This window comes from Hipposideros armiger, unplaced genomic scaffold (assembly GCF_001890085.2).
Source record: "Hipposideros armiger isolate ML-2016 unplaced genomic scaffold, ASM189008v1 scaffold_78, whole genome shotgun sequence".
Lineage (NCBI taxonomy): Eukaryota > Metazoa > Chordata > Mammalia > Chiroptera > Hipposideridae > Hipposideros > Hipposideros armiger.
This window is the reverse complement of record NW_017731428.1, coordinates 1452278-1475181: the sequence shown is the minus strand read 5'-3', so window position 1 is coordinate 1475181 and position 22904 is coordinate 1452278. Positions and strand designations below refer to the sequence as shown.

Genomic DNA, 22904 nt, shown 5'->3' with positions numbered 1-22904 from the left:
CAAGTGTCCTCCCCAAGCCAGCTCCTGACAGATAACAGAATCGCCATGGCCGCCACACACCCGCCTGGCACACGTGCCTCCCTGCCTAGCCCCGAACAGACCTGGGAATGGCGAGAAGGACAAGGTTGAAGAAAGCAGTGGCCGATCCGTTACTCAGCTGCCAGTAGAGTTGTCCACAGATCTCTTTATTTTACCAGTTTTTTGAGTCTGTGCTTCCTCTTCCATTCAAGGGACCGTTCTCCCAAATTTGAGATTATTTGCAGAGAATTGCTGAAGTGGGGAGTCAGCCAGCACATGATCATCACCTTGGGCATTAGGTCTGACCAACTCATTGTGGAATCTGCCATTCTTGTCAGGTGGACATCAGACCTGTTCCCACCTCAGCTGCCTCAACTTAGGTTTCCGTGCGGGCTCCCCCTGGGAGATGTCAAGACAGAGATTCAGGGGGGCAAGCGCCAGACCTCCTGCCTGTGCCGTGAGTCTCAGGCTGACCGTCAGGTGAGGACAGGTGAGGCAGGACACCTGTCAGGGAAGAGCACCCACTGCAGGTAGCAGCTTCCCCTCAGCCATATGCACACTGTAGCAATCCTTGTGTTTCTGCCTAACGAAAGAAATGAATCCTCAATGATCCCTAGTAGTCATAATTTACTGAGCACTTACTTGGTGCCAGGAAACCCAGCAAGCATTTTATCCCTATGATCTCATCGTAGAGCTGCCCTCACAGCCCAGTGAGAGCATTGCTGTATTCTGATTAAAACACAAGCTCCAGTCAGACCGCCCGTAGAATCCCAGTTCTGACATTGATTGGCTGTGTGGCGTTGGGCAAGCTACTTCACCTTGCTGTGCCTTCGCTTTCTCATTTCTACGCGGAGAATAATACTAGCCTGTTACAAGTACTGGAGTTAATAAACGTAAGTGCTTTGAGTAGCACTAGCTTAGAGTACACACATAGTTTACAATTAATGGATATTATAATGCTGCTGTTGTTGCCATTTTTAAAAATGAAGAAACCAGAGGCTCAGAGAGGCCAACTTAGCAAACGTCCGCTAGCTGTGAGAAGCAGGGACAGGACGGCCCCGAGAGCTTCTGACATAAAAGCTGGCCTCTTCTCCATCCAACTCTACAATGTCAGGAGTAGCTCCGTGGCTTGAGGGAACACCATCATGACTGTCCTTGTCAGTAGAATACAATTTTCAGCTCAAAACCATGTGATACTTTGTGTAAAGAAATACTCTCCAACCATTAAGACACAATGTAAGGCTTCTAGCCCCGGGAGATGTGTGGCTCGTTTCTGGAAGGTGGCTGGGGACACTGGGACACAGCAGGAAGGGTGTGCCCTGGAACAGCAAAGATACAGCCTTTCATTCCCGATTCCACCACGAACCTTGCTGGACCTCAACCTCCTTGTCTTTGAAATGGGGTCTCTATTGTATTTCCTCACAGGCAGGATTTAGGAAGTGTTTTATCAATGGAACATATTGATGCATATGCACAATTAGGGTTTTACATGTGACCTTATATTTTGTTGCTTAGCTCAATTCCCACTTACACACATCCGCACAATGTTTAAGTGTTGTGTCCCCTAAATCCATTTGAGTAACTGGAAGGCTCTGGAAATCAGGGCTTCAGAACCTTCTGGAAGATATTTTTTTTTCTTTGCCTAGCTAACTTAAATGGACTGGAGTCAGGAGCCACTGGGATTTTTAGAGTTGGCTACTTATAATGTCTGTTGGTTTGGGGGCAAATAGACAAGGTGGCCCTCTGCCACACAGGACACGCCCTCACAGAATTTTGCCACCTGAGCATTTTCAGACATAGGTGTGTTGGGTGTGAGGAACCTAGCGCTCAGTCTGAACTAAGGATTGCAAGCTAAGAGATTTAAGCAAAAAAGATGGCTTCACGCCCTGAATTTCATGAGAGGACTTTTAAACCTAACCCTGCATAACAAGCTACTCTTTTATTTTTATTATTCTTAATTTAAATGTACCTCCCTCCCTTCTATTTACTTCTTTCCTTCTCCCTTCCCTCCCACCCTCCCTCCTTCCCTTCCAATAATATAGTCACACTGTTGAAAATTCAAAAAGTCCAGAAAGCTACCCAGTGAAAGTGAAATTCCTGCCTCAATTTCCAGTTCCCCAGATAACAGGCCTCCCTCCTGGGAGGCAGCCCCTTGTCAGAAGTTCCCTGCTTATCACTCTAGAGGTGGTCTGTGTATATCCAAGAAAACCCGTGTGTGTGTGTGTGTGTGTGTGTGTGTGTGTGTGTGTGTGTGTGTGTGTGTACAGGTCTCCTTTTGTATTGTACGAGGTGGTTGTGTTTCGTAGCATCCAGGCACCGTGACGGCCTAATCAGGGAGGAGAGATGGTCTGTTGTACTTTCCCATTTCTTCGGAGTCACAGAGCTTCTGTGGCCCTCCACACCCCCACCCACCCTTTGCTCTTTGCTAGCTGTTGCCACTGTCCTCTCTGTGCACAGGGCTTATTTCCAGGCACATGTGATGACACGGGGACATCTGTGATGACATGGCTGTGGACCCCGGAGTGGTCCAGCCCAGTCGGTGAAGAAGCCCTCCGTTTCAGGTGGCCCTGGGCTCTGCCTTGAGTTCCCCCCTCTGCAGGCAGGAAGCAGAAAGGCTGTGGGGGGCGGGGGTGGTGGTGTCTCCGGAAAGGTTCACACTGCAAGTGACCCTCTGGGGAAACCCGCTTGTCCCCCAAGGGCAGCTTTGAGGTCCCTTTTATGTTGACTCAGGTCACCTGGTGCAGAATCACACACTTGAGAGATGGCCGAGGCCTTTGCTGCTTACGCTGAGCCCCACACAGATGTCCAGGAGCCCTTGTTCAATGCGGATTCTTGGTCAGTTCAGCCGTGCGGCCCTGAGACTGCGTGAATGATGAGCACGCAGGGGATGCTGAGGCCACCGGTTCCCACGCTGACCCGTTCTGAGTAGCTAGGAAGCAGGGTCCCTTCCCTCCGCTGCTCACACCACGCAGCATCCAGAGTGCTGTATAGTGCAGCGCGTCTTCTGGCTCTGTCACGGCTTAGCAGGTGAACGTACATCATTGTCACATTTCATCTTCCTCACCACCCGGTGTGGTGTTGGGCTAGAACCTTTTTCTTTTTTCCTTAAGGTAAGAAAACTGCCGCTCCGGGATGTTAAATCACTCAGCAGAGGTCACACAGCTAATAAGTGACAGAGGGACGTCTAAGAGGTGAAGGTCCTCTCGAGCTCTGCTGTCCTCCGCGGGCCTGTGTCAGGATGGGACAGGCCTGTGCACTCATATAATGAACAGCTGGGTGGCTAGTGCCATTTCCTGTTCCCTCCTCTCGTTATCTCTGAGGTTCTAATCCCAGCTTCTTTTCAGCAGACCGGAAGCACTTGCCAGGGGAGATAGGCCCAACAGGAACGCTGACCTAGACAGCACTGAATCCTTTTGCCCGGCGACTGGAAGACGCATGAAACGTAAAAAAGGGGCCTAGAGCTCGGCCACGTTTCCCCATATAGGAGAACACCGCCCTCCCTTCCCACCCACTTCTCCCACATCACATAATACATTTGCCCAGTGATTTGGTCACTGCTGAGCTATCTTCATTTAATGTGGTTTTGACAGAATAGTTGGTCTGGAAATTTTATTTTCAATTAAACTTTCTTGTGGAACTGCCTTGGCTTTGAAAGGATTCCATTAGGATGGCTAATTATATAGCAGTTGCTACAAGGAGATATTTGCACTCAATTTCAAGCTCTTAGGTAATTCAAATCCAATGCTCTCTCTTTTCCTCCCCGGAGCTCTGCAGCGACCATCTTTCTCTCGCACTGCAGGCTTCTCGGGAGTTATTTTTAGAAATAAATCAAAACAGCAATTTTGGCGGAGGCCATTTCTCGCCTGGCAAAGTAAACCATATGTACTGATGAGAACAGCCAGAGTCGGTGCCTTTGAAACGCTGCAAAACCACCTCCCTCTGTTTGTGGGGATTACATTTGAGGGAACTGCAAACCATCCCATGTACTATTATGTTCCTTTGTGAACGCTAACTGAAGTTGGATCATGGAAGCTCCTTTACACTTACTGCAGATTTGTTCATTTGCAAACTGTTGTCATGGTCATTTTGTTTTAAGATGGTCAGGACTTGGCTGAATTTACTGAGGACTCTGTTTCAGTCTCTGGATCTCCCATGAAATATGGAAACCACTTTATTTCCCCACCCTGTGCTCTTTCTGTCTTTCAAAAGAACACGTGTGACCTACCTCAGTACACATACCATGCAGACAGACCCTCCCCTCTCACCGATTAGCACGGAAGCTCCCTGTGGGCAGGGGCTGTAGTTTTCATCTTGTCATGTTGTTTCATGTCTGGCACATAGTAGGTGCTCAAATAGTTACATGACTAAAATCCTGTATCTGTTATTCTCTTCTTTGGAAAAATTTTCATTTATTACATAAATAGCAAATGAATGTTTTCACCTTGGGTGGAAAAAAGGAACTCTCCACATAAGGCTAATCCTTGTTTCCTTATCATCTCTGCTTAGGTTATCACCACTTTGGAGCACATCCTTGCAGACCTTTCTAATGCATTGATGGAGAGAGAGAGAGAAAGAAAACTGTTTTTGTAGACCTTTGATAAACAGATTATTCTGCAACTTGCCTTTTCCCACTGAGCAGTAAAGGAGTGCATGCTATCCAGGTCAGCTGCCTTATACTTTGTAACAGCTATGTTGTACATAGTACACTGCGTGGATATGATACCTTTAATTTGGACCAAATAAATTCTTGATCTGCTTTTATGCACATTATAGTCCAGGAGCCCTTCTCATGTACGCGTCGACAAACTAACCATGCTCACGGCTATCTTTTGGTAATTATAACACATTCCATCAATTGCATACAGCTGCCTTGGTGATTACGCCAAACCAGCAGACAGAATCACGTGACATGCGAAGGGTTGTCAGAGGGGCCTGAGTTCCTTTGTCAACACAGGACAGTTCACTATTCACTGGGAATTCCACAGCTCTGGATGGTCAGTGGCCTTTGAGCCAGTGTCAGCCGTAGCTGGCTGGGTTTCCTTGGTTATTTCCCCTCCCTGGACCTTGTTGTACTCATCTGTACAATGGGCTCAGTGAGCCTCTTTCAGCTCATGGGCTAAATAACCAGGCTTACTCTGTGCCACCGGGATTGACACACACAATGGATTAGCTTACTCTCCACCGTGTATCAGGACAGGAAAAGGGGCAATTTACAAATACATTTTAAATTTCCTTTAATTTCAGTTAATTCAATATACCTTTGATATTTTAATTAAATTATATTTATAACAATTTTTAGATAGAGATTTGGCCCAGACCTCTTAGAAGCTGAGTCAATGTCACAAAGAGCCCATCCATGGGTTGGCCAGAACCTTTCTTGCCTTTGGCTCTGACTCTTGTTTCTGATGACTTTATTATTCAAATAAAATGTATATACTTTTTCCTTTGCTTTGTGTGGCCTTTTGGTTCTAAGCGAGGCCCTGTGGTGTTGAGGGAAGCGAGGATGGAGCCCTGAGATCCGCTTCCAGGCTTGTCCAGCACCAGCTGTGCATTCTTAGACAAGACACTAACCTTCTGTAGGTCTGGGTTTCCATCTATTCATATGATTCCAGACCCAAGTGCTCACACTCACACACACACACACACACACACACACACACACACACACACACAAAGTGAAGAGCCACATTCACTTGTGAGCCCTTCATCTGGCATTTCTCAGCCTTGTCACCTGCAGATAGATCATCTCGTGAATTGATGAGGCATCCTCAGAGACCACCAAAACCCGTGAAATTGTCTTTTGGTTTCACATCAGAAGTGTGCAACTGCACTGGCCCCCGGGGACACACAGCACACCCTTCAGTGGGTTCCCAGGGGACGCCCAGAGAAGGTTCTATGCTGCCATGATTCATAGGTCGATTCCACCTTTGAGCCCTGAGAATACTGGCCCTGTGTTCCCCTGCTTTGAGATGCAGGACCATGATGGTCACAGGGTCTGACTCACAGGCCACTGATGGGTTTTCGTGGGGGGTCCCCGTGAGGCTTTCCCACGTGGGGTGAGAGCTCTGGCCCCTTGTCTGGGCCTTAGAGGTGGGTCTGGAGACAGCAGTGTTTTTGTAGGTGAAAGGTTGAGGTGAATAGGTGTGAAGGCTGCGTGGGTGCTGTAGCCCCACAAGGCTCTGGGGGTGTGGCTTTCCTGCCCTACTGTGGTGTGAGCTGCTGCTTCTCAGTACCACCTGGGCGGGGCGTTCTCTGGTGGAACAGGGCTGTGCAGACATAGGGCAGTCTGTGGTGCTGTGCCACTGTGAGTTCCAATTTCCGGGTCTCCTGGGGCAGGTGACTTCACCTCTCCCAGCCTCTGCTGATTTTCCTGCTGAGTCTTTTATGAGATGAAGTGAGACTTGGCAATAGGTCCTCAACCCAAGCCACCTTCCTTCCCCTTTCCCGGTTTTATATGGGAAAACATAATTTTATAGGCTCTGTAACTGAGCTTCCAGAAGCCGGCCATAAATATTTTTCACATTAACTGAGATAAAACAGGAAGACAGCACAGTGGATTGAGAGAACATCATTAGCATAGTACCTATCTTAAATTAGTTTAAAAAAAAAAAAAAGGAATGATGGACCCTTTCCATTTACTAACCCTCAACTGCAAATTTTTTAGCAGCTATCTCTCTCCCTCCACCTCGTTTCAATAAAATACTCGCAAATCTGGTTTGCATTAGTGCAGATAAATGCAGGGTAGGTCGCGTGCTCTCCTTATACTTGGTCGTCCTCTGAGTGATCAATACCATTTTAATTCACAGCCTGGAAACTTGAAGAAATGAGTCAGCCTGACCTATGACTCACAGATACTTGATCAGAAATGCTTGATGCTGTGGGGGTGCGGTGGGAGGTAAGAGTCAGAAACGAATTCCCAGACCCCTCAAGTGTCGAGGCATGGGTATGGGGTGCTGAGGCAGGTAACCGTCCTGTGGTTTGTGGGGATGGTTCCTGCCCTCCAAGACCTGCACCGGGCTGGGGCACTTAGGGTGACCACACGCCCAGGGTGGCTGAAAGAGTTCCAGCCTTGGTTCTGGGAACACCAGATTGGGAGTTCTTAAAGGTCAGAGGTTTCTTTTTATCCGTAAGTGCATCCCCAGTGCCTGGCCTCAGAAGCAGTACATAAAGGCTTGCTGGGTGGGTGAGAGAATGCGCAGATTCTCACCTCCTCTTTTGGTCTCTGAATTTCCATTTCCTGTTTATCTTTGTATGGCCAGTGCCCCTAGGGCGACTCTGCTGCCCTCTCAGTAGTATCTCTTTTGACTAAGCCAGAGCTTCAGGTGGTGGCTGCTTTGGCTGCATGTAGCAACCCTGTGCCATGTAGCTTTGTGCTACCCAATGAGTTACATTTTAGCAAAGTACTAAGAATGGTGGCTTCCATGTGGGAAGTAGTCTCCTAAGAAGTGGTGGGAGGTGGAGGTGGTATTATTGCTGCTACTGTTATGAGCTCTCTGGCTTTGCTACCTACTCTCCCCTAGCTAGGATGCAAAAATATTTACATATTTTTATAATTATATATAATAGAGATAGCTGATATATATATATATATATATATATGAATATATATGATATATATGAATATATAAAATAAAATATTACAAGAAATTGGAAAAAGAAAGTGAAAAAAGCTATCCGTAATCTTACAATCCTTGGCAGCGTAATAGCAGTTATTATCTGTTAGCACAACCATTTGCGTTGTTTATTACAAAGTTTTTTTGTTTGTTTGTTTTTGTTTTTGTTCTTTCAAGGAGCTTTCCATTTTTTTTTCTCCATATGTATTTTTCTGCAAGCATCATCCGTGGTGTTTCAGAGCCTTTCCAACTACCAGTCTTTCATTTGCTTTCATCCACATAGTGGTTGGTGAGGAACTATAAGTTGCTTACTTTTTCCCCTTCCATAAGTGACGTTTTCCTTCTAGAATGTCCTATACATCTCAAGAGAATCTCAGAAGTGGAATCATTAGCTCAAAGATATGAATGTTGTTAAACTACATATTTAAATTAATAGACTTTCTGTTTTATAGAGCTCTTCCATATACAACCCCCCCTCCCCAAATCCCAGTACCCGTATTGTTAACATCTTGCATTAGTGTGGTACAGTTCTTACAATTTATGAACTAATATCAGTACATTATGATTAATTAAAGTCCATAGTTTACATTTAGGGTTCACTCTTTGTGTTGTGTAATTCTGTGGGGTTTTGACAAATGCATAAGTCATGTATCACCATTACAGTATCACACAGAATCGTTAATAGTTTCACTGTGCTAAAAATCTCGTGCTTTGCCTGTCCCACTTCCCTCCCTTTCTCCCTCCCTCCCTCCTGCCAAACCCATGGCAACCACTGATCTTCTACCGTTTCCATAGTTTTGTTTTTCCCAGAATGTCATATAGTTGGAATCATACAATATGTAGCCTTTTCAGATTGGCTTCTTTTCCATAGTCATATGCATTTAAGCTTCCGCCATGCTTTTCATGTCTTGATAGCTCATTTCTTTTTAGTGCTGAATAATTTCCATTGTCTGGATGTATCACAGCTTATGTATCCATTCATCTACTAAAGGCCATCCATCTTGGTTGCTTCCAAGTTTTGGCAATTATGAGTAAAGCTGCTATAGCCAGTCATGTGCAGGTCTCTGAGTGGACATACATTTTCAGCTCACCAAGGGCAGACACCAAGGAGCATGCTGGTTGGATCACATGGTAAGACTCCTTTTGCTGTGTTAGAAACTGCCAAAGCTTTATATGTTTTACATTTATTCAGTGATTTTACTTATGGTACCACTAACATGGTTAATCCTCAAATAACCCCTGGGTTGGAAGTTATTAGCTTCACCTTCTGGTTAGCGGCATCAGATTTTATTGCTGAAAGGAGCTTTGAAGATCGCTAAACCTCTAAGCTTCCTGAGAGCAACATCTGCCTCTACCATTAATTACTGTATCTCCAGGGCCTTCATGGCACAGTGTATATAATAGGCAATCAATGAATGTTCATTACGCATTGACTAAAACCACCTCACTGTGCAGATAAGAACATGGAGGTCCAAAAAGGAGAAGGGAATTGCTTCTGGCCAAATTGCATTTAATGAATGGCAGAGCCAAGGCAGAAAGCTAGCTCTTGTTCTTTGTAGATTGGCGGATCCTTTTTTTGAGTGATTAGTCCCTGGATCACTAACGTCAAGCAAGTCAAGCTTTAGGACTCTTTGAATGCATACTTGGTGTTATAATAAACACCCTTCCTTCACTTTCAAGCCTACCTGCTACAGTACGGATACCAGGGCACCTAGAGATGCCCAAAGTGGTGTTTTCATCTGGGTACAAACTCATAGTGGCTACAGAGTCTTAAAACAAAAATCGCAACAGTAATAATAATAGTGACAACAATAAGAATAGCCACGATATTATTGATTGATTAGTATTGTCTAAGGCTCTTTACATACACAGTAGACCCTTGAATAATGCTGAGGTTAGGGGTGCTGACACCCCACACAGTCAAAAATCCACATAGAATTTTGACTCCCACAAAACTGTACGATTAGCCTACTGTTGACCAGAAGCCTTACCAATAACATGCACAGTCAATTAACACATGTTTTGTATGCTATATAGAGTATACTGTATTGTTACAATAAAGCACGCTAGAGAAAGGAAAATGTTATCAAGAAAATCATAAGGAAAAGAAAATACATGTACAGTACTGTATGTATTTATTGAAAAAAAACCCACATGTCAGTGGACCCGTGCAGTTCAAACCCGTGTTGTTCAGGACCTACTGTGTTATTTCATTTCCCTCTCGCAACCACCCTCTGGTTAGGGACCCTTACTAGCCCCAGTTTAGAGATAAGAAGATTGAGGCTGAGAGAGGTTGAGTAACTTGCCTGAGGCGCCACAGCTATTAGCCGTAAAGCCAAAAGTATGTCCATCCATTTAGAGTCACAGGGACCTGGCTTAGTATTCTGGGACTGCCATTTTGCCAGCCTTGTTATCTTAACCTTGCTCCTTCTAGCTGCAGCCATCTATAAAATGGGGATAGCAGTACCTGTCCGTGGCAGATACTGTCTGTTGGCCTCAGTAGCCATTGCCTCCCTACTTTGTAGAGTCTTGATGTGTTGAGGTGGTAGAGAGGAGGCCCCAGATCTCAGGGAAGACAGGCCCCAGCCCCAGCCTCATGAGATGACTCAAGATTAGTTCAAACCAGGTATGGTAATGGCAGATACGTTTTCTAGTTTTGTTAGGGGAGGCATGCTAGGAAGGGCTTCTCTTTCTAAATCAAAGCAAAATAAAGCCTCCCCTATGGGAAGCTCATTCTCATCTTTTCTTCTTGCCTGGATCTTAAGCACGCTACCTGGAGTGGCAGCAGCCATCTTGCAAATATAAGGTGATAAGTGACAGACTAAACTGGTGGAGCCGAAATAAGAGGAAAAGCCTGAATGTTTGCTAATAGCCTTGTCAGGCTCTGCCATCAGCCTCACACAGAAGACTACCTCCAGACATTTTGTTATTGAAACGATTCCTACTTGTTTTTACCACTCAAAATTCAGTTGTTGTTTTATTTGTGCTGAAAAAAGCATTTCTAATAGATATATAGATTTCCACCAAAGCACAGTGTTGGGCAGCTTCAAATTGTGGTCAAGAGCCCAAATTCCAGAGCCAGACTTTCCAAGTTCTCATCTCGGCTCTGTCACTGAGTAGACATGTCACCCGGGCTCCACTTAGCTTCTCTGTCACTCACCGCTCTCGTCAGTAAAGAGCTTAATAAATGTGCCTTGAATATTGAGTGAAAGATACTTGTAGTACGCACCTCCTCTGATTGTGATGAGTGTTAAATAACTAAATATTTTATAAAATGATTAGAACATTGCCTGGCACACAGTAAGTGACAGTGTACACGTTGGTCAAAAAAAAAAAAGCAATTGAAAGAAAAGTCACTATTATGGGCTTGGGTTTGCATCTTGATCTGATCACTGAGTCACTTGTGGTGTTTAATAGTATCTTGACCCTTTTACTACTGAGATTCATGGAGCATGAAACTCCCCCCCCCAAACCTGTCTCAAAGCAATAACTGGGGTGGTTTCTTTTTGACAGGAGAGGCTCCTCAGAGAACAGTGGCTTGTAAAGAAGGAGGGGCTGTGACTATCAAGTCGTGTCATGGAGGGAATGATCAAAATACCCAACTGGCCCATGCAAATGGGTGTGGTCTTCCCTGACAGCCCTTTTAGAAGGTTCTAGGCATTTTTAAACTCCTTTTTGAAAGGGTCTTTCCAGCCAGTGGCTTATTTTGAATCTCCTCACATCTTTCTTTCTGGGGTGGGGGTGGGGGGGGACTGTGTGTATGTGTGTTGGGGTGGGGGGACAGGGGCGGGGAGGAAGTGGCACTGCCTGTGTTCCAGGCTCTTCTATGCCAGGAGGGGCAAGGCCCTTGACCAGTGTGTGCGGGACCTGGTTTGACCCAGGCCTCTCTTACTTTCTACTACCCATGTTGCCACCCTCTGTAGAGATCAGATATGAATGTGGGCAACAATGAAGCATTTTTGGGAACTATATCTTGTTTGTAAGGTTTACAGGATTAACTGGTAGATGTGTCCATGAGCAGATCCTGGGGAATCTTCTTTGAAAAATGTATGCCCGCCCCGTTCCTCTCCACCCTCTTCACCAACAGCAGTCCAGACCACGCCATCGCCACCTCCAACCTGGATGACTGCAGGATGCCTCCTAAGCAGCCGTCCAGTGTCGATTACCCTCCCCTCCCTTTTCCCCGCAGCAGCCACGGGCATCCTTTCAAACTGGAAGCCAAACCATTGGACTCAGCTGATAAAAAAATCCCTCCAGCGGAGCCCTATCTCACTGGGAATGAAATCCAAAGTTCTTATCGTGCCCTTCAAGGCCCTCCCTGCTCACCCTACTCTCCACTCTGGCCTCCTGGCTGTAGGCCAAACATACCAGCCCAGGCTGGCCTCAGGGCCTTAGCACGGAATGTCACCCTTGTGTGGAACACTCTTTCCCCTGCATACCTGCCTGCCTCGCTTCCTCCCTTCACGGAGATCTCTGCTCAGATGTCCATCCCCTGAGAGGCCTTCTCTGGCCAACCCCCCTGACACAGATTTTTCCACCTCTCATTTTCTGTCATTATCCATAGTTTTTATGACTTGCTGACATCCTTACAGATTTGGTGACTTTCTGCCTCCGCCATGAGCATAGAAGGCCTGTGATGAAAGAAGCACCACTTTGCTCATTAGCCACAGAACCCAGAACATTCTGCAACTGGCGTACTCGGTAAATATTCAACTGGATAAAGCCTTTTTTTTTGGTTAGAAATGAGGTATGTAGGACATACCTTCGAAGGTATGCTTTGAGCCTGACATCGCAGAGAGACCCCCAAACCTCTCGGAGGTATCAGAGCTTTCTGGAAAGCTCCAGACATGTTCTGAACAGCAGCAGCAGCAGCGTCAGACTAGGGTTTAATGTTTCAAAGTGAATCTTTTGAAAGTGAAGGTGCAGGTGCCTGGATGATTTCTCCTGCATTTGTTTGAAAAACAATGTTTGGTTCTTTTTTTCTCCCTTTTGCTCCTGAGCACCAGACGAGCAATGCCAAATACAGTGTCTTTGCACCAGTTAGACCAGGGTTCTCATCAGCGATGGTTTAAAAACAAAGTGACCCCATTCCTTGACATTCTCATTGAAAGATGGGGTCTATGCCCTTTCCTGAAGGTCATGAAAGGTCATGGAGCTCCCGCCGGGCTTCCCTGGGGCACTCATTGCTGGGGAAGCCCCGAGATGGCCATGCTGAAGAAGTCACATGTAGGTGTTGTGACCTGTGGTCTCAGCTGAGCTTGCAGCCTACACCCAAGGTGGCCAACAGCCATGCGAGCTGCCATCTTGGATGTTTAGACCATTTTCAGTTTCCAATGACCACAGCCCAGCCGATACTTGACTGCAAGGCCATGGAAAACCCCACGTGGTAACCAAATTAGTGGAAACTCATCTCTAGTACTGGTAATAGACCAAGCTCCATTTCTCTATGGTTTTTGAGTCTTTTCCTTCCGGAGGCATTAATTAGTGGTTCCTTGAGAGATGTCAACCGTGAGCAGAAGGCGTCTGGGCAGTAAGTAGAAGGATGACAGAGGAGACCCCGGCCACATCTAGTGGAGCAGAACATAAGGAAGCCTCAGAGTGCCAGCAGGGTTGAGGCTAAGCTGTGACGTAGGACCCCATTTAGTCAGTATAGTGTTAGGATGTTGCCCCTCATTTGAAAATGAGCCCCCTTCAGGACCAGGGAGGTTAAGTATCGTGCTCAAAGTCACACAGCTTTGTTAGGCCACTTAGTCCACCAGACACAGAGCCTGTGCCCTGACCCATAGCGGCGTGCTGACCTTGGCAAAGACACAGACATGAGTTCCCGTGACACCTCAGCAAGCCCTGGGCTCGCAGCACAGCTGCCCCTCCAGCCTTCCCAGTGCCGCCTCCCTTTTTCTAATGTGAGTTTTCCCACCAATAGGGCTGTCCTCGCCTCCTCCTCCTCTTCTTGGTGAAAACCAAAACATTCTTCAAGGTCCAGTCCAGATGGGGCACCTTAACCCTTGTTCCTATAGGGTGATCCCTGGCTGCCCTCAGCTCCAGTGTGTTGCCCTGGGGGTGGGGGGTGGGGGGAGTTTGGCTGTTCCTCCCGGTGGTGCTGGTGGTTGTTTCTGTGTCGCTCCTGTTAGACTGAGTTTGAATCCCACCTCTGTGACTGACAGCTTGTGTCCTTGGGAAAGTTCCTTAGCTTTCCTGGACTTTAATTTTCTTATTTATAAACTGGAAAGAACCTTATTGTTGACTTCCCAGGGTGGTCATGAACGTTAATTGTGTTTGCTCAAATCACATGGTAAAGGTTCCCGATTGTTTGTTATGATGTGAGAGGTACTTGCTAAGTGTCTTTGTTCCTCATGTCATTTAGCCCTCACAGGTACTCTCTGAGGTAGGTTCTTTTATCATCACCCTCAATTTACAGGTGAAACTGAGGTGAAGCCATATGGCCACACTACAACGTGACAAAACTGGGCTCTAACCTTACCTTTCAAACTCCCCTCTCTTGATGGGATCCCGGTGGAAACCTTCCACGGATTGTGAGTTCTGAGGAGGTCTTGTCATGCACCAGCCTCTTCGGGCATCCTTTAATTAAAGTTTTAATTTCCCACTCATTCTCGTCTGGGTGGTCTTTACCTTGATTTGTAGGAAAACGATGCTGCCACCAGTCTGGCGTCAGGAAAACTTTCTTATCTACGCAATGCATGTTTCTGCCAATAACAGGCTCCTCCACGTTCCAGCTCTTATGGGTGGTGGATTGCCCGTTTATACAGCGAACCGGAAAATGGATCAGATTATCGGCCTTGGGAACCTCAAGCAAACTCATAAGTAAAATTCAGATCCCACTTCATTCCCCAATCCAAAGGGTGTCAGGGTCACAGGCGCCATCTCCCTTGGATGGCTTGGCTGGTTGAGTTTCTTTCTGGTTGTCTCGCTGGCTGGTCTCCTGAGAACACTCTAAGATGGCGGGCAAAGGAAAGCAGGCATTTTTTATGGCTGCCTTCATTTTTTTCCTCCAGGTATTGATGTAAGAAATGTCCCAACCTGTAGGGAATTTTTATGAGTGTATTGGAGCCAAACTGACAACATTGCCTGGAAGTAAGATCTCAAATGCTCCAGGGAATGACAATTTTGCAATTTCTTTTAGACATTTGGAATTAAGGAGGGAGCCTAAGGAAGATGACACGAAGGTGGGAGAAAGCAAGGTGGGGATTAGATTACAGGAGAGTTAAGATTATGTTCCCCTTGAGGGTGGATACACTTCCGAGGGTTCTGGAAGAGAGGTACTTCAAAGATGTATTAACCTAGATGCACAAAACCAGTGGACAGGGCTTGCTTAAGGCAAAGATAAACTTTTAACTAAAGAAGTGATATACTTGGGGCATGACTACCTCCCATGACCTGCCAGTTAGGAATTTATGATTAGATCATCCTGTGAGATTATTTTCAGTCACTGGACTGGTCAGATTTATGGTAGAGACTCTTCTTCACCCACAATGGGGGTGTCAGTTAAACTCTTTCAACAAAACAGATTGGATTCTATTTGCCAGAGAACATTCTGAGTAAATAGAGCAATGTCCATCACCAAGTTGAACTCTTCCCCCCACACCTGGGCAGCCCCCTCGAGAAGGTTGGGGCTCCTCAGGGTGGAGAGTGGGTAGGGCCCCATTTTGGCAGCATTGGTGGAGGTCCCCCCTGTCTAGGTGTGGCTCTGGTGAGAGACGAGGGGCTCAGGGGGACTCCAAGGTTAACTCATTGTCCCACATACCGTGCAGACTGGGCAGCGGGTGCCACCTTCGGGCCTGAAGCTGTAACCTTGGCTGGGAGTCAGCCTTCACTTTCAGCCACAGCAGCTCACTGTGATGGAGAAAGATATTGGGTCAGGGGTTGGAAGAAGGGGCTAAAACTATGGAGGGCTTACTCTGTGTCTAGCACTGAGCAAGATTCTTCAAATATTTGGGGGATTTTCTAAGCATCTACTCTTGCCAACTTTGAATTTATTTCCATTGTCCTCAGACAACGTGTTCTATGTGATTTCAGTCCTTTGCAATGTATTGAGACTTCTCTCTTCTGGCTCAGCGTACAGTCTGTCTTGTGGAGTTCTGCACGTGCCCTTCAAGGACATGTGCTCTGTAGGTTTGGGGGAGCATGTTCCATAGAGATGAATTGTGAAAGGCCTAGTCATCTGCCTGGCATGGAGCAGAATTCACTCTGCAGGGCTCCCAGAGGAGGGGAAAGGGGAAAATCCATGGATGTGGTGAGCAGGCACAACTGGCCTGACCCCTGGAGGCAGACATGATGCCAACTTGTCCTCTCAGTGGCCCAAATAAAAAGAAAAGGTCAAGAACTCTAAACAGGCCTCTGAGGCCAAGAGAAAAAATGTCCAAGGATTTGCTCGAGGGATGGCAAGTTTACCCTTGGAAAGGAGGAAAGGGCTGGGCACAGTAAAACTCCCTGCCCAGCTGGTCTCTCCCTTTTCCTCGGGCGTTCGGCAAACATTTATCAGAGACTTGCTCATCCTAGCTGCTGTGCTACATGCTAGAGTATGAGGATTCGACTTTGCCCCTGCCCTCTCAGAATTTTCAGACCCTGAGGGGGGGCACTCATCATTAAACAAGGTCAGGGTCGTGATTGGAAAAGCCTGTATGTGTCAGAATAGAGTCATTGTTGCTTTGTTTCTCTGTCTCCAGTACACAGATCTGCAGATAAGACAGGGTTTCCACAGGGAAGCTGAAAGGTACAGACAACATGCTGCTATCTGGAAACTTATTAGAAACCTTTAGGAAAGAATTTCATGAGAGGGCAGGGACTTGTGAGTTTCTAGGGCCTGGCGTGCCAGGACCAGAGAGCTTTGGAACCTTTTTTTGGTGCCAAAGACTTTTGACAAACTGGGGAAGCTATGGAGGCCTTTTCAGAATAATGCATCTAAAGCGCATGTAATAACACAGTCAGGATTACAAAGGAAACTAATTAGGTTGAACATGCAGCTCTCTGCACGGACCGCCTCCCTCTCCCTGGCAGAGGGGGACCTGGAAGTTTATGGAGAGATACTTCGCAGACAAGGAAAAGCATCTTTCCTGAGGTTCATTCCTTCTGTTTTTAGGGAATTTTGGTTCCTCCAGGGAGGGCTGGATGGGAGGTTTTACTTTCAAACAGGTCTAGGCACCTCCGTGAAGGACTGTCTTTGCCTGCCTTTGGTGAACTCAGGGTTTCTGTTTCTTTTCTCACCAGACTGTGTGCCCAAACTTCTACAAAATAGCCAGATTAACTTGGCTGAATTTTTTTTACCTTTTTAGTTTCCCTTGTTGCTTCTTGGGTGGAGCTAGGATAATGAACTGGCAAGGTGGTGGGGTGTTGGGGGGAAGGGTGGAGAGAGTTAAAGTCTGACTTGATGCGAGAGCGTTCTGGGGCTGGGAAATCCTGGGTGGGTCTTCCGTAACCTGTGTTAGGTTTGGGAACCCTAGTTGGGAGTCCACCAAACAGAACGTGCAGCCCAGGAAGGTGGCGTGAGAGCTGAAGACAAGCCTGAGGTTCAGAGCGGACCTTCGCTATATTCTCCGAAGCGGCAGGGGGTGTGGGCCTTGTGAGACCAGACACCAATTATGGGGGAATTAATGCAGCCACTTTGTTTATATCCCTTATCCTCATTACCATCCTAAGACTTGGGGATCCCCGTTCTAACAGTGAGACAACGGATGCTTAGCACAGTGAATCCCAGGTCACCCATCTCCAGCTAGAAGTGGTAGAGCTAAGAACTGATTTCACGAAATCCCAGGCTCCGAGATCTTTGTTTCCATCGCCACATGCCCAGCTGCCTCCCTACAGCATAGAGGCGGTTGGGTGCAGGTCCTGGAATCAAGTTGCCTGGCTTCAAATCCTAGCTCCACTCTAGATGAGCACAGTGAGCTGAGGCAAGATCCTCACCCTTAGGTTCCTCATCTGTAAAATGGATGATTTTATCACCCTGACATAGCGTGGTCCCTAAATGCTAGGAGCACGTGTATCTGGCATGGAAGTGCTCCTTAAGTGTTGACTACCAGGCTTATTATTAGCCCAGCAGGACCTGGAGGGATGTTAGGGGATCCCCGGCGTGCGATCACTCCTCTGTTTGTTTACCTCTCCGACTGGTAGGCATTCATGAGATTGTTTTTATGGTACAAAGGTTGCCCTGGAGTGACCCGGGAGGGCTGAGATGATTATACAACCCTGCACACCCGGCCAAGTTCAGCGCTCACCTTGGAGGCCTGCTAAGTCTGTGCTGCTGTGCTCAAGAGAAACACTACCCTTCAGCCTGCTTTCTCTCTCTGGAAAAGCCTGACCTTTATTCAGAATTATCGTCCAGTCCCCACGTCACCCAGCAGGCTCATTCACCCGCTCCTTCTGCCAGCACGCCCTTTGTTTTCTCATCTGGGGCGATAACGGGGACGGCAGGGTTTCCAAGAAAGTTGCTTATCCTTTCTCTCTTTCTCTGTCCTAACTCTCCGTCCCCTACTGGCGCTTCTCAGATGCTAGAAGGATGTAGTAAGGGCGTGAAGGTGATCAGAGGACAGGGCTGTGTGTCTAACAGTGTGGGCTTAATCCTGGCCATGTACTCAGTGTGGTGGGTACAGACAACCCCTCTGCTTAAGGGTCCTTGTTGGTATCACATGTAATATCACATATACAGACATAGCCGTAATATACCATATAATAACTTTTCGTTAGGTTGGGAGGATTACGTGGTTAAGTGGGATAACCCACAGAAACACATTCTAAGCGCTCAGTGCTAATCATTATTAACCAATGCTGTCATTATTAGCAGTCATAGGAAAACAGGGAGTCTCCTCAGTTGAGGCTTTGTGGTCTCCGGGTCTCAATGTCCCCATTGTCAAGCAGGGTTACTGATAGCTGCCCTAGCGAGTTTGTGAGAATCAGGCTATACGAGGGATTTGAGAAGGCTGGGGGTCAAGAAGTGGACAGGTCTGTCTTCCTCTCTGCTCCGTCTGCCCCTGAGCTTTAGGCCTGGGGTGGCATCTACCCTCCCTCATCCCATCTGTTGGGGTTGGAGGTTGTCTTTCTTTTTTTTTTTTTTGCACTGAAGCCTGGATTGCCTAGGGCGACGCTTGACCTGTAGTATGCACACAGCAAACACCTATTACTGAAAGGTGATAAAAGACGTGGAGCGCCTGCTCCCCAATCGATTCTCATTCAACAGTTGTATTGCAATGTCTGTTCTAAACCAGGAATCAGCCAACTGTGGCCTGCACGCCAAGTCTGACCCATCGCCTGATTTTGTAAATAAGGGTTTATTGGAACACAGCCATGCCCATCCCTGTACATATTGTCCAGGGCTGCTGTCCTGCTACAACGGGACAGAAGGCCTTCAAAGCCTAAAATGTGTACTCTCTGACTTTTTACCATAACTCGTTGTGGCGCCTTCTCTGAATGTCAAAATCGCCTTGTCTGGAGGTGACCGCGGGTTTCATCTTTCTCTGACTGCAGGTGTGTGGGCAGTTACAAGTTGCAAACAAGTCGCTAGCTTGCGGCACGTTTCCCGATGCCCTCTCTAAAATATTTAGTTTTCTCTTTGACGCTCTAATTCTACCACACTATTCCGGCATGGTCAGAACGGATTTTTCTGTGCCTCCCTGCCCTTGTATGTAAGGTGGTGTTACTTTCATTTCCTTATAAAAAGAAACTCAAGCCACCTGGCCGTTGTCAGCCTGGCATATTCACTAGGGATCGGCCATGTGTCCTGCGACACGTCTAGGCCCAGGGCACCTCACAGGAGATGAGTCAAGATAAAAAAATGTATCCGTTAGATACAACTTACCATATGGTATCAGTGAGTAGAACTCTGACCAGGAGCAGGAGGGAATCACTGCATCTGGGGTACCAAGTACGAGTGCCTAGGTGTCTGATTCACCCTTCCCTTATTATGAACAGAACGGCCAGAGAATCTTAGTTCGCCTCACAGAGCCTCAATTTTTCAATCTGTAAAATGGCAACAACGACTGACTAAGACAATGTATCAGGTGCCCGGAACGTAATAACTATTCAGCTATTTTTATAATATTTCTGTTTGGGAGAAAGCTATGCAAAGACCTCTGCTCCATGTTGACACTCCCTTTGGCAGTCTGGACCCACAGTTGAGCCCCTCGGAACTTGGGTTGTGCAGGGCGGTGAATGGGGTCTTCCTGGAGCGACCAGTATTTCTCAAGTCCTCTGAAGTCCTCATTTGAAGACCACTGTCCACTGTGCCAGCTGAGCAGTGCGGGCTGGGCTGCTGTCCCACAAACATTGCACCGTCAGCAGATGTTTTTCTTCTTTTCCCTCCAGAAGGACCGAACAGCAGGCTCCCAGATTCCGAAGCCCCAATGAGAGGACCGCCCAGGAACCACTGAAGGCTGAGTGCCCCACGGTGAGTGCATCCTTGCGACGGCGACTGGAGCTCATCCCTGGGCTGGCCAAGGTGCCAGCTGCTAGCGAGGGCTTCCAGGTGGAGAGCTCGGCCTCTTCTGTGTTGTTCATGGCTTAGAAAGAACAGCCCCTGGAACAGAGCAAGTGCTCCGCAAACGTTTGTTGGTAGGATGAAGGGTCATCCCTCGTGACGAACACACGGCCTGCTGTCCTCAGAGGCTCCAGCCTCATGTGCCTCTTGGACTGTGATGCCCATAATGACAGCAGGTGAGCTCCAGGCTCAGCCGGAGCACATGGCAATCCTGCCTGACCCTCCCCGTTCTTCCTGTCATTACCTGTCCTGTCTTCTCATCACCGAGTCTTCTGTTCCCCCCTGTGCCTAAGGCTCATCTTGCTGTCATCTCTAGCCTGGCCCAGAGACGTGCAGGAAGCCAGCCAACACGCCCCAGCCCCCACCACGTCTAGATCTCCAGGGAGCATTAAACTGTGGTCCATTGGCTGGGTCTGCTGAGTGGACTGTTTCTGTAAGGACCTTGAGCGAAGAACAATTTTTACATCTCCAAAGGGTTGAAAAATAAAAAAAAAAGAATATGTGATGGAGACCATTTGACCAGCAAAGCCTAAAATATTGACTCTCTGGCCTTCACAGAAAAGGTTCGCTAACTCCTGGTCCAGACGGTCCTTCAAAATAATAGCCAGTGGTGCCGACTGTGTGCACACAGACTCATTTCTCTTTTCAGTGCTGGGGCAGCTATGATTATCACCCCCAGGTAGAGATGGGGAAACTGAGGCTTAGAGAGGGTCATTCACTTGCCTGAGAACCTCATGCGTGGCAGAGCCTGGCAGGCTGGCTACAGACTCAATGCTTTTTAACCGGGTGCTATTTTACCTGTGGATATGGCCATGCTCAAATCAAGATTTGGAGCCACCCACGCTCTCCCCGTTCCGGAGCCCTCATCATGGGGACAAGCTTCAGAAAATACTGCCCACTCCCCTCCCCCGGTTAGTGTCTACCCTCCTCTGACCCTCAGCCAGTGACCAGGGGTTTTGCACCCCAGGCTTCTATAAAGGCCAGCCCCCAAGAAGGGCTCCTGTCCTGTGGGGTGCTGACGGGGCTGGGGCGACTCCTGGATCCCTGCTCCATCCTGCTCCCCTGAGACTGGACACTTCTCTGTGTGCCAGCCCTGAAGTGGTTATGGTCTTTGGACCACAGGGCCTCCCTTCCTGGGGCAGTCACTGGGTCCCCTCTCTGTCTTCCCCAGCCCGTCCTGTCCCTCCTCCAATAAGGAATTGGATTCCTGGTACATGGCAGGGGGGTGGCTGGGGGGTGGGGTGCAGTCAACTCCTGATCTTGAGCCTTGGACCCTCTGCAGCCGCAGGGCTGAGGCTGAGACCCTCCCATCCTGGGAGCAGGGGGCTAGGCCCTGGGTTTAGAGCATCACGAAGCACAGTGCCCGAGGCTTGGAAACCAGGGGAAATGCGGCCCTTCAAGGCTGAGCGGGTCACCCGGGTAGTACCTCTGCCATCAACAGGCCTGGCACCGGGGCGCAGGTGGGGAATGAGTGGAAAGACAGCTGCCAAGGGGAACAGAGAGGTTCTCAAATCACCCCGTCCCCTCCCACCGCACCATCAGGGCTTTGACAGAAACCATCCTTTCGGTGGTGGGCCCTCCGCCCCGGGCTGCAAATTGCTGTGTGTGGAGGGAAGACAGAGAGGCCATTTTCTAGCTGTGTGACCTTGGGCAGCTTCCTCAGCACTCTGCACCTCTTACTCCCCCCTTTTCAAATGGTGATGATGACAAATACCTGGTAAGCTCTTATAGCAGAGAGAATACGGTTCCTGGCACATAGTAGGTGCTCAGTGTGGAAATGTCTGCTGCAGGCTCCCCTGCACCAGCCAGCTCTTTCTTTGTGATGGGCAAGCCAGCAGCACCTCACTTCCTGCCCGGACACCTTAAGGGTGCCATCTCTATTGCCATCGGCTCAGACCTCCCACTCCCTAGAGATCGGAGGCCACGTGGGCAGGGATGTGTTGTGCCTCGTGGGCCGTCATCCAGCAGGCGCGTGCTGCTACCCCTCCTGGTGGATTTCTGTGGGGTAATTACTTGCCAACATTCGCAAGCAGTTGCTGTCTAGAAAGCAAGCGTTGCTACCCTTTTCCCATGAATGTCACAAAACGTGTCCCACTTGGCCCTTACGACACCCCCATTTTACGGCCGAGGTCGCTAACACTCTGAGATGAAGTGACTCGCCCGAGGTCACCCAGTTAATCAGTGGCGCGTTGGCCACCCACCGGGGCCAGCTCACGCAGACTCCTGCGTCCCCAGGGATATGAGCTCCTCCTGGGTCTTCCTGGGAAGGATGCTTTCAAGGGCACTTTGGAGAGCTCTAGGCCAAGGCCAGCCAGCAGAGGCCTCTCAGGGGCCAGGCCAACATGCTCCATTTCTCCTCTGAGGCCCGAAGAGGCAGAGCACACGTGAGGGGCCAGGGACCGCCCCCAGGGTCACTGGGTCTATTAGAAGAGGAAGTGTCTTCCCTTGTGGCATGAACCACCTCAGGCCATGCTTGCCCCGGCTCCTGGAAGCCGTCCGTGACCATTGGTGGACCCTTTCTATGGAAATCACAGCTGACCTTGCAGCTGTTTATGGAATTGTATGTGTGCCTTAAATATAATTTTGATGACTTTTTTCTTGTTCCTAAAGTAACTTGTACTCACCATAGAAAATTTAAATCAACAAAAATAACCAAATTAATACTAGTAATCACCCCATTCAAATATAACCAGTTCACATTTTGATGTATATCTTCCAGTATATTTTCTATGCATATATATCTCTTACATATTTATTTATATTACATAAATCTATTATCTATCATCTAT

General features: G+C 47.9%; 1 protein-coding gene across 19 annotated transcripts in view; it reads left to right on the top strand.

Moving 5' to 3' along the window:
* LOC109383228 (uncharacterized) overlaps positions 1–22904 on the top strand; it is a 433428-nt gene that overhangs the window by 211740 nt on the left and 198784 nt on the right. For 17 of the 19 annotated variants that reach the window (XR_002124113.1, XR_002124111.1, XR_002124114.1 and 14 more), the window contains one exon: positions 19944–20025. Coding sequence is in view for 1 of the 19 variants with exons in the window: in XM_019643454.1 (XP_019498999.1) it covers positions 19944–20025 (82 nt within the window). In the remaining 18 variants the exon portion in view is untranslated. Of the gene's footprint in view, positions 1–19943; positions 20026–20408; positions 22834–22904 lie in introns of those variants that run through there. The other 2 variants (XR_002124124.1, XR_002124125.1) reach the window with 2 other exon arrangements.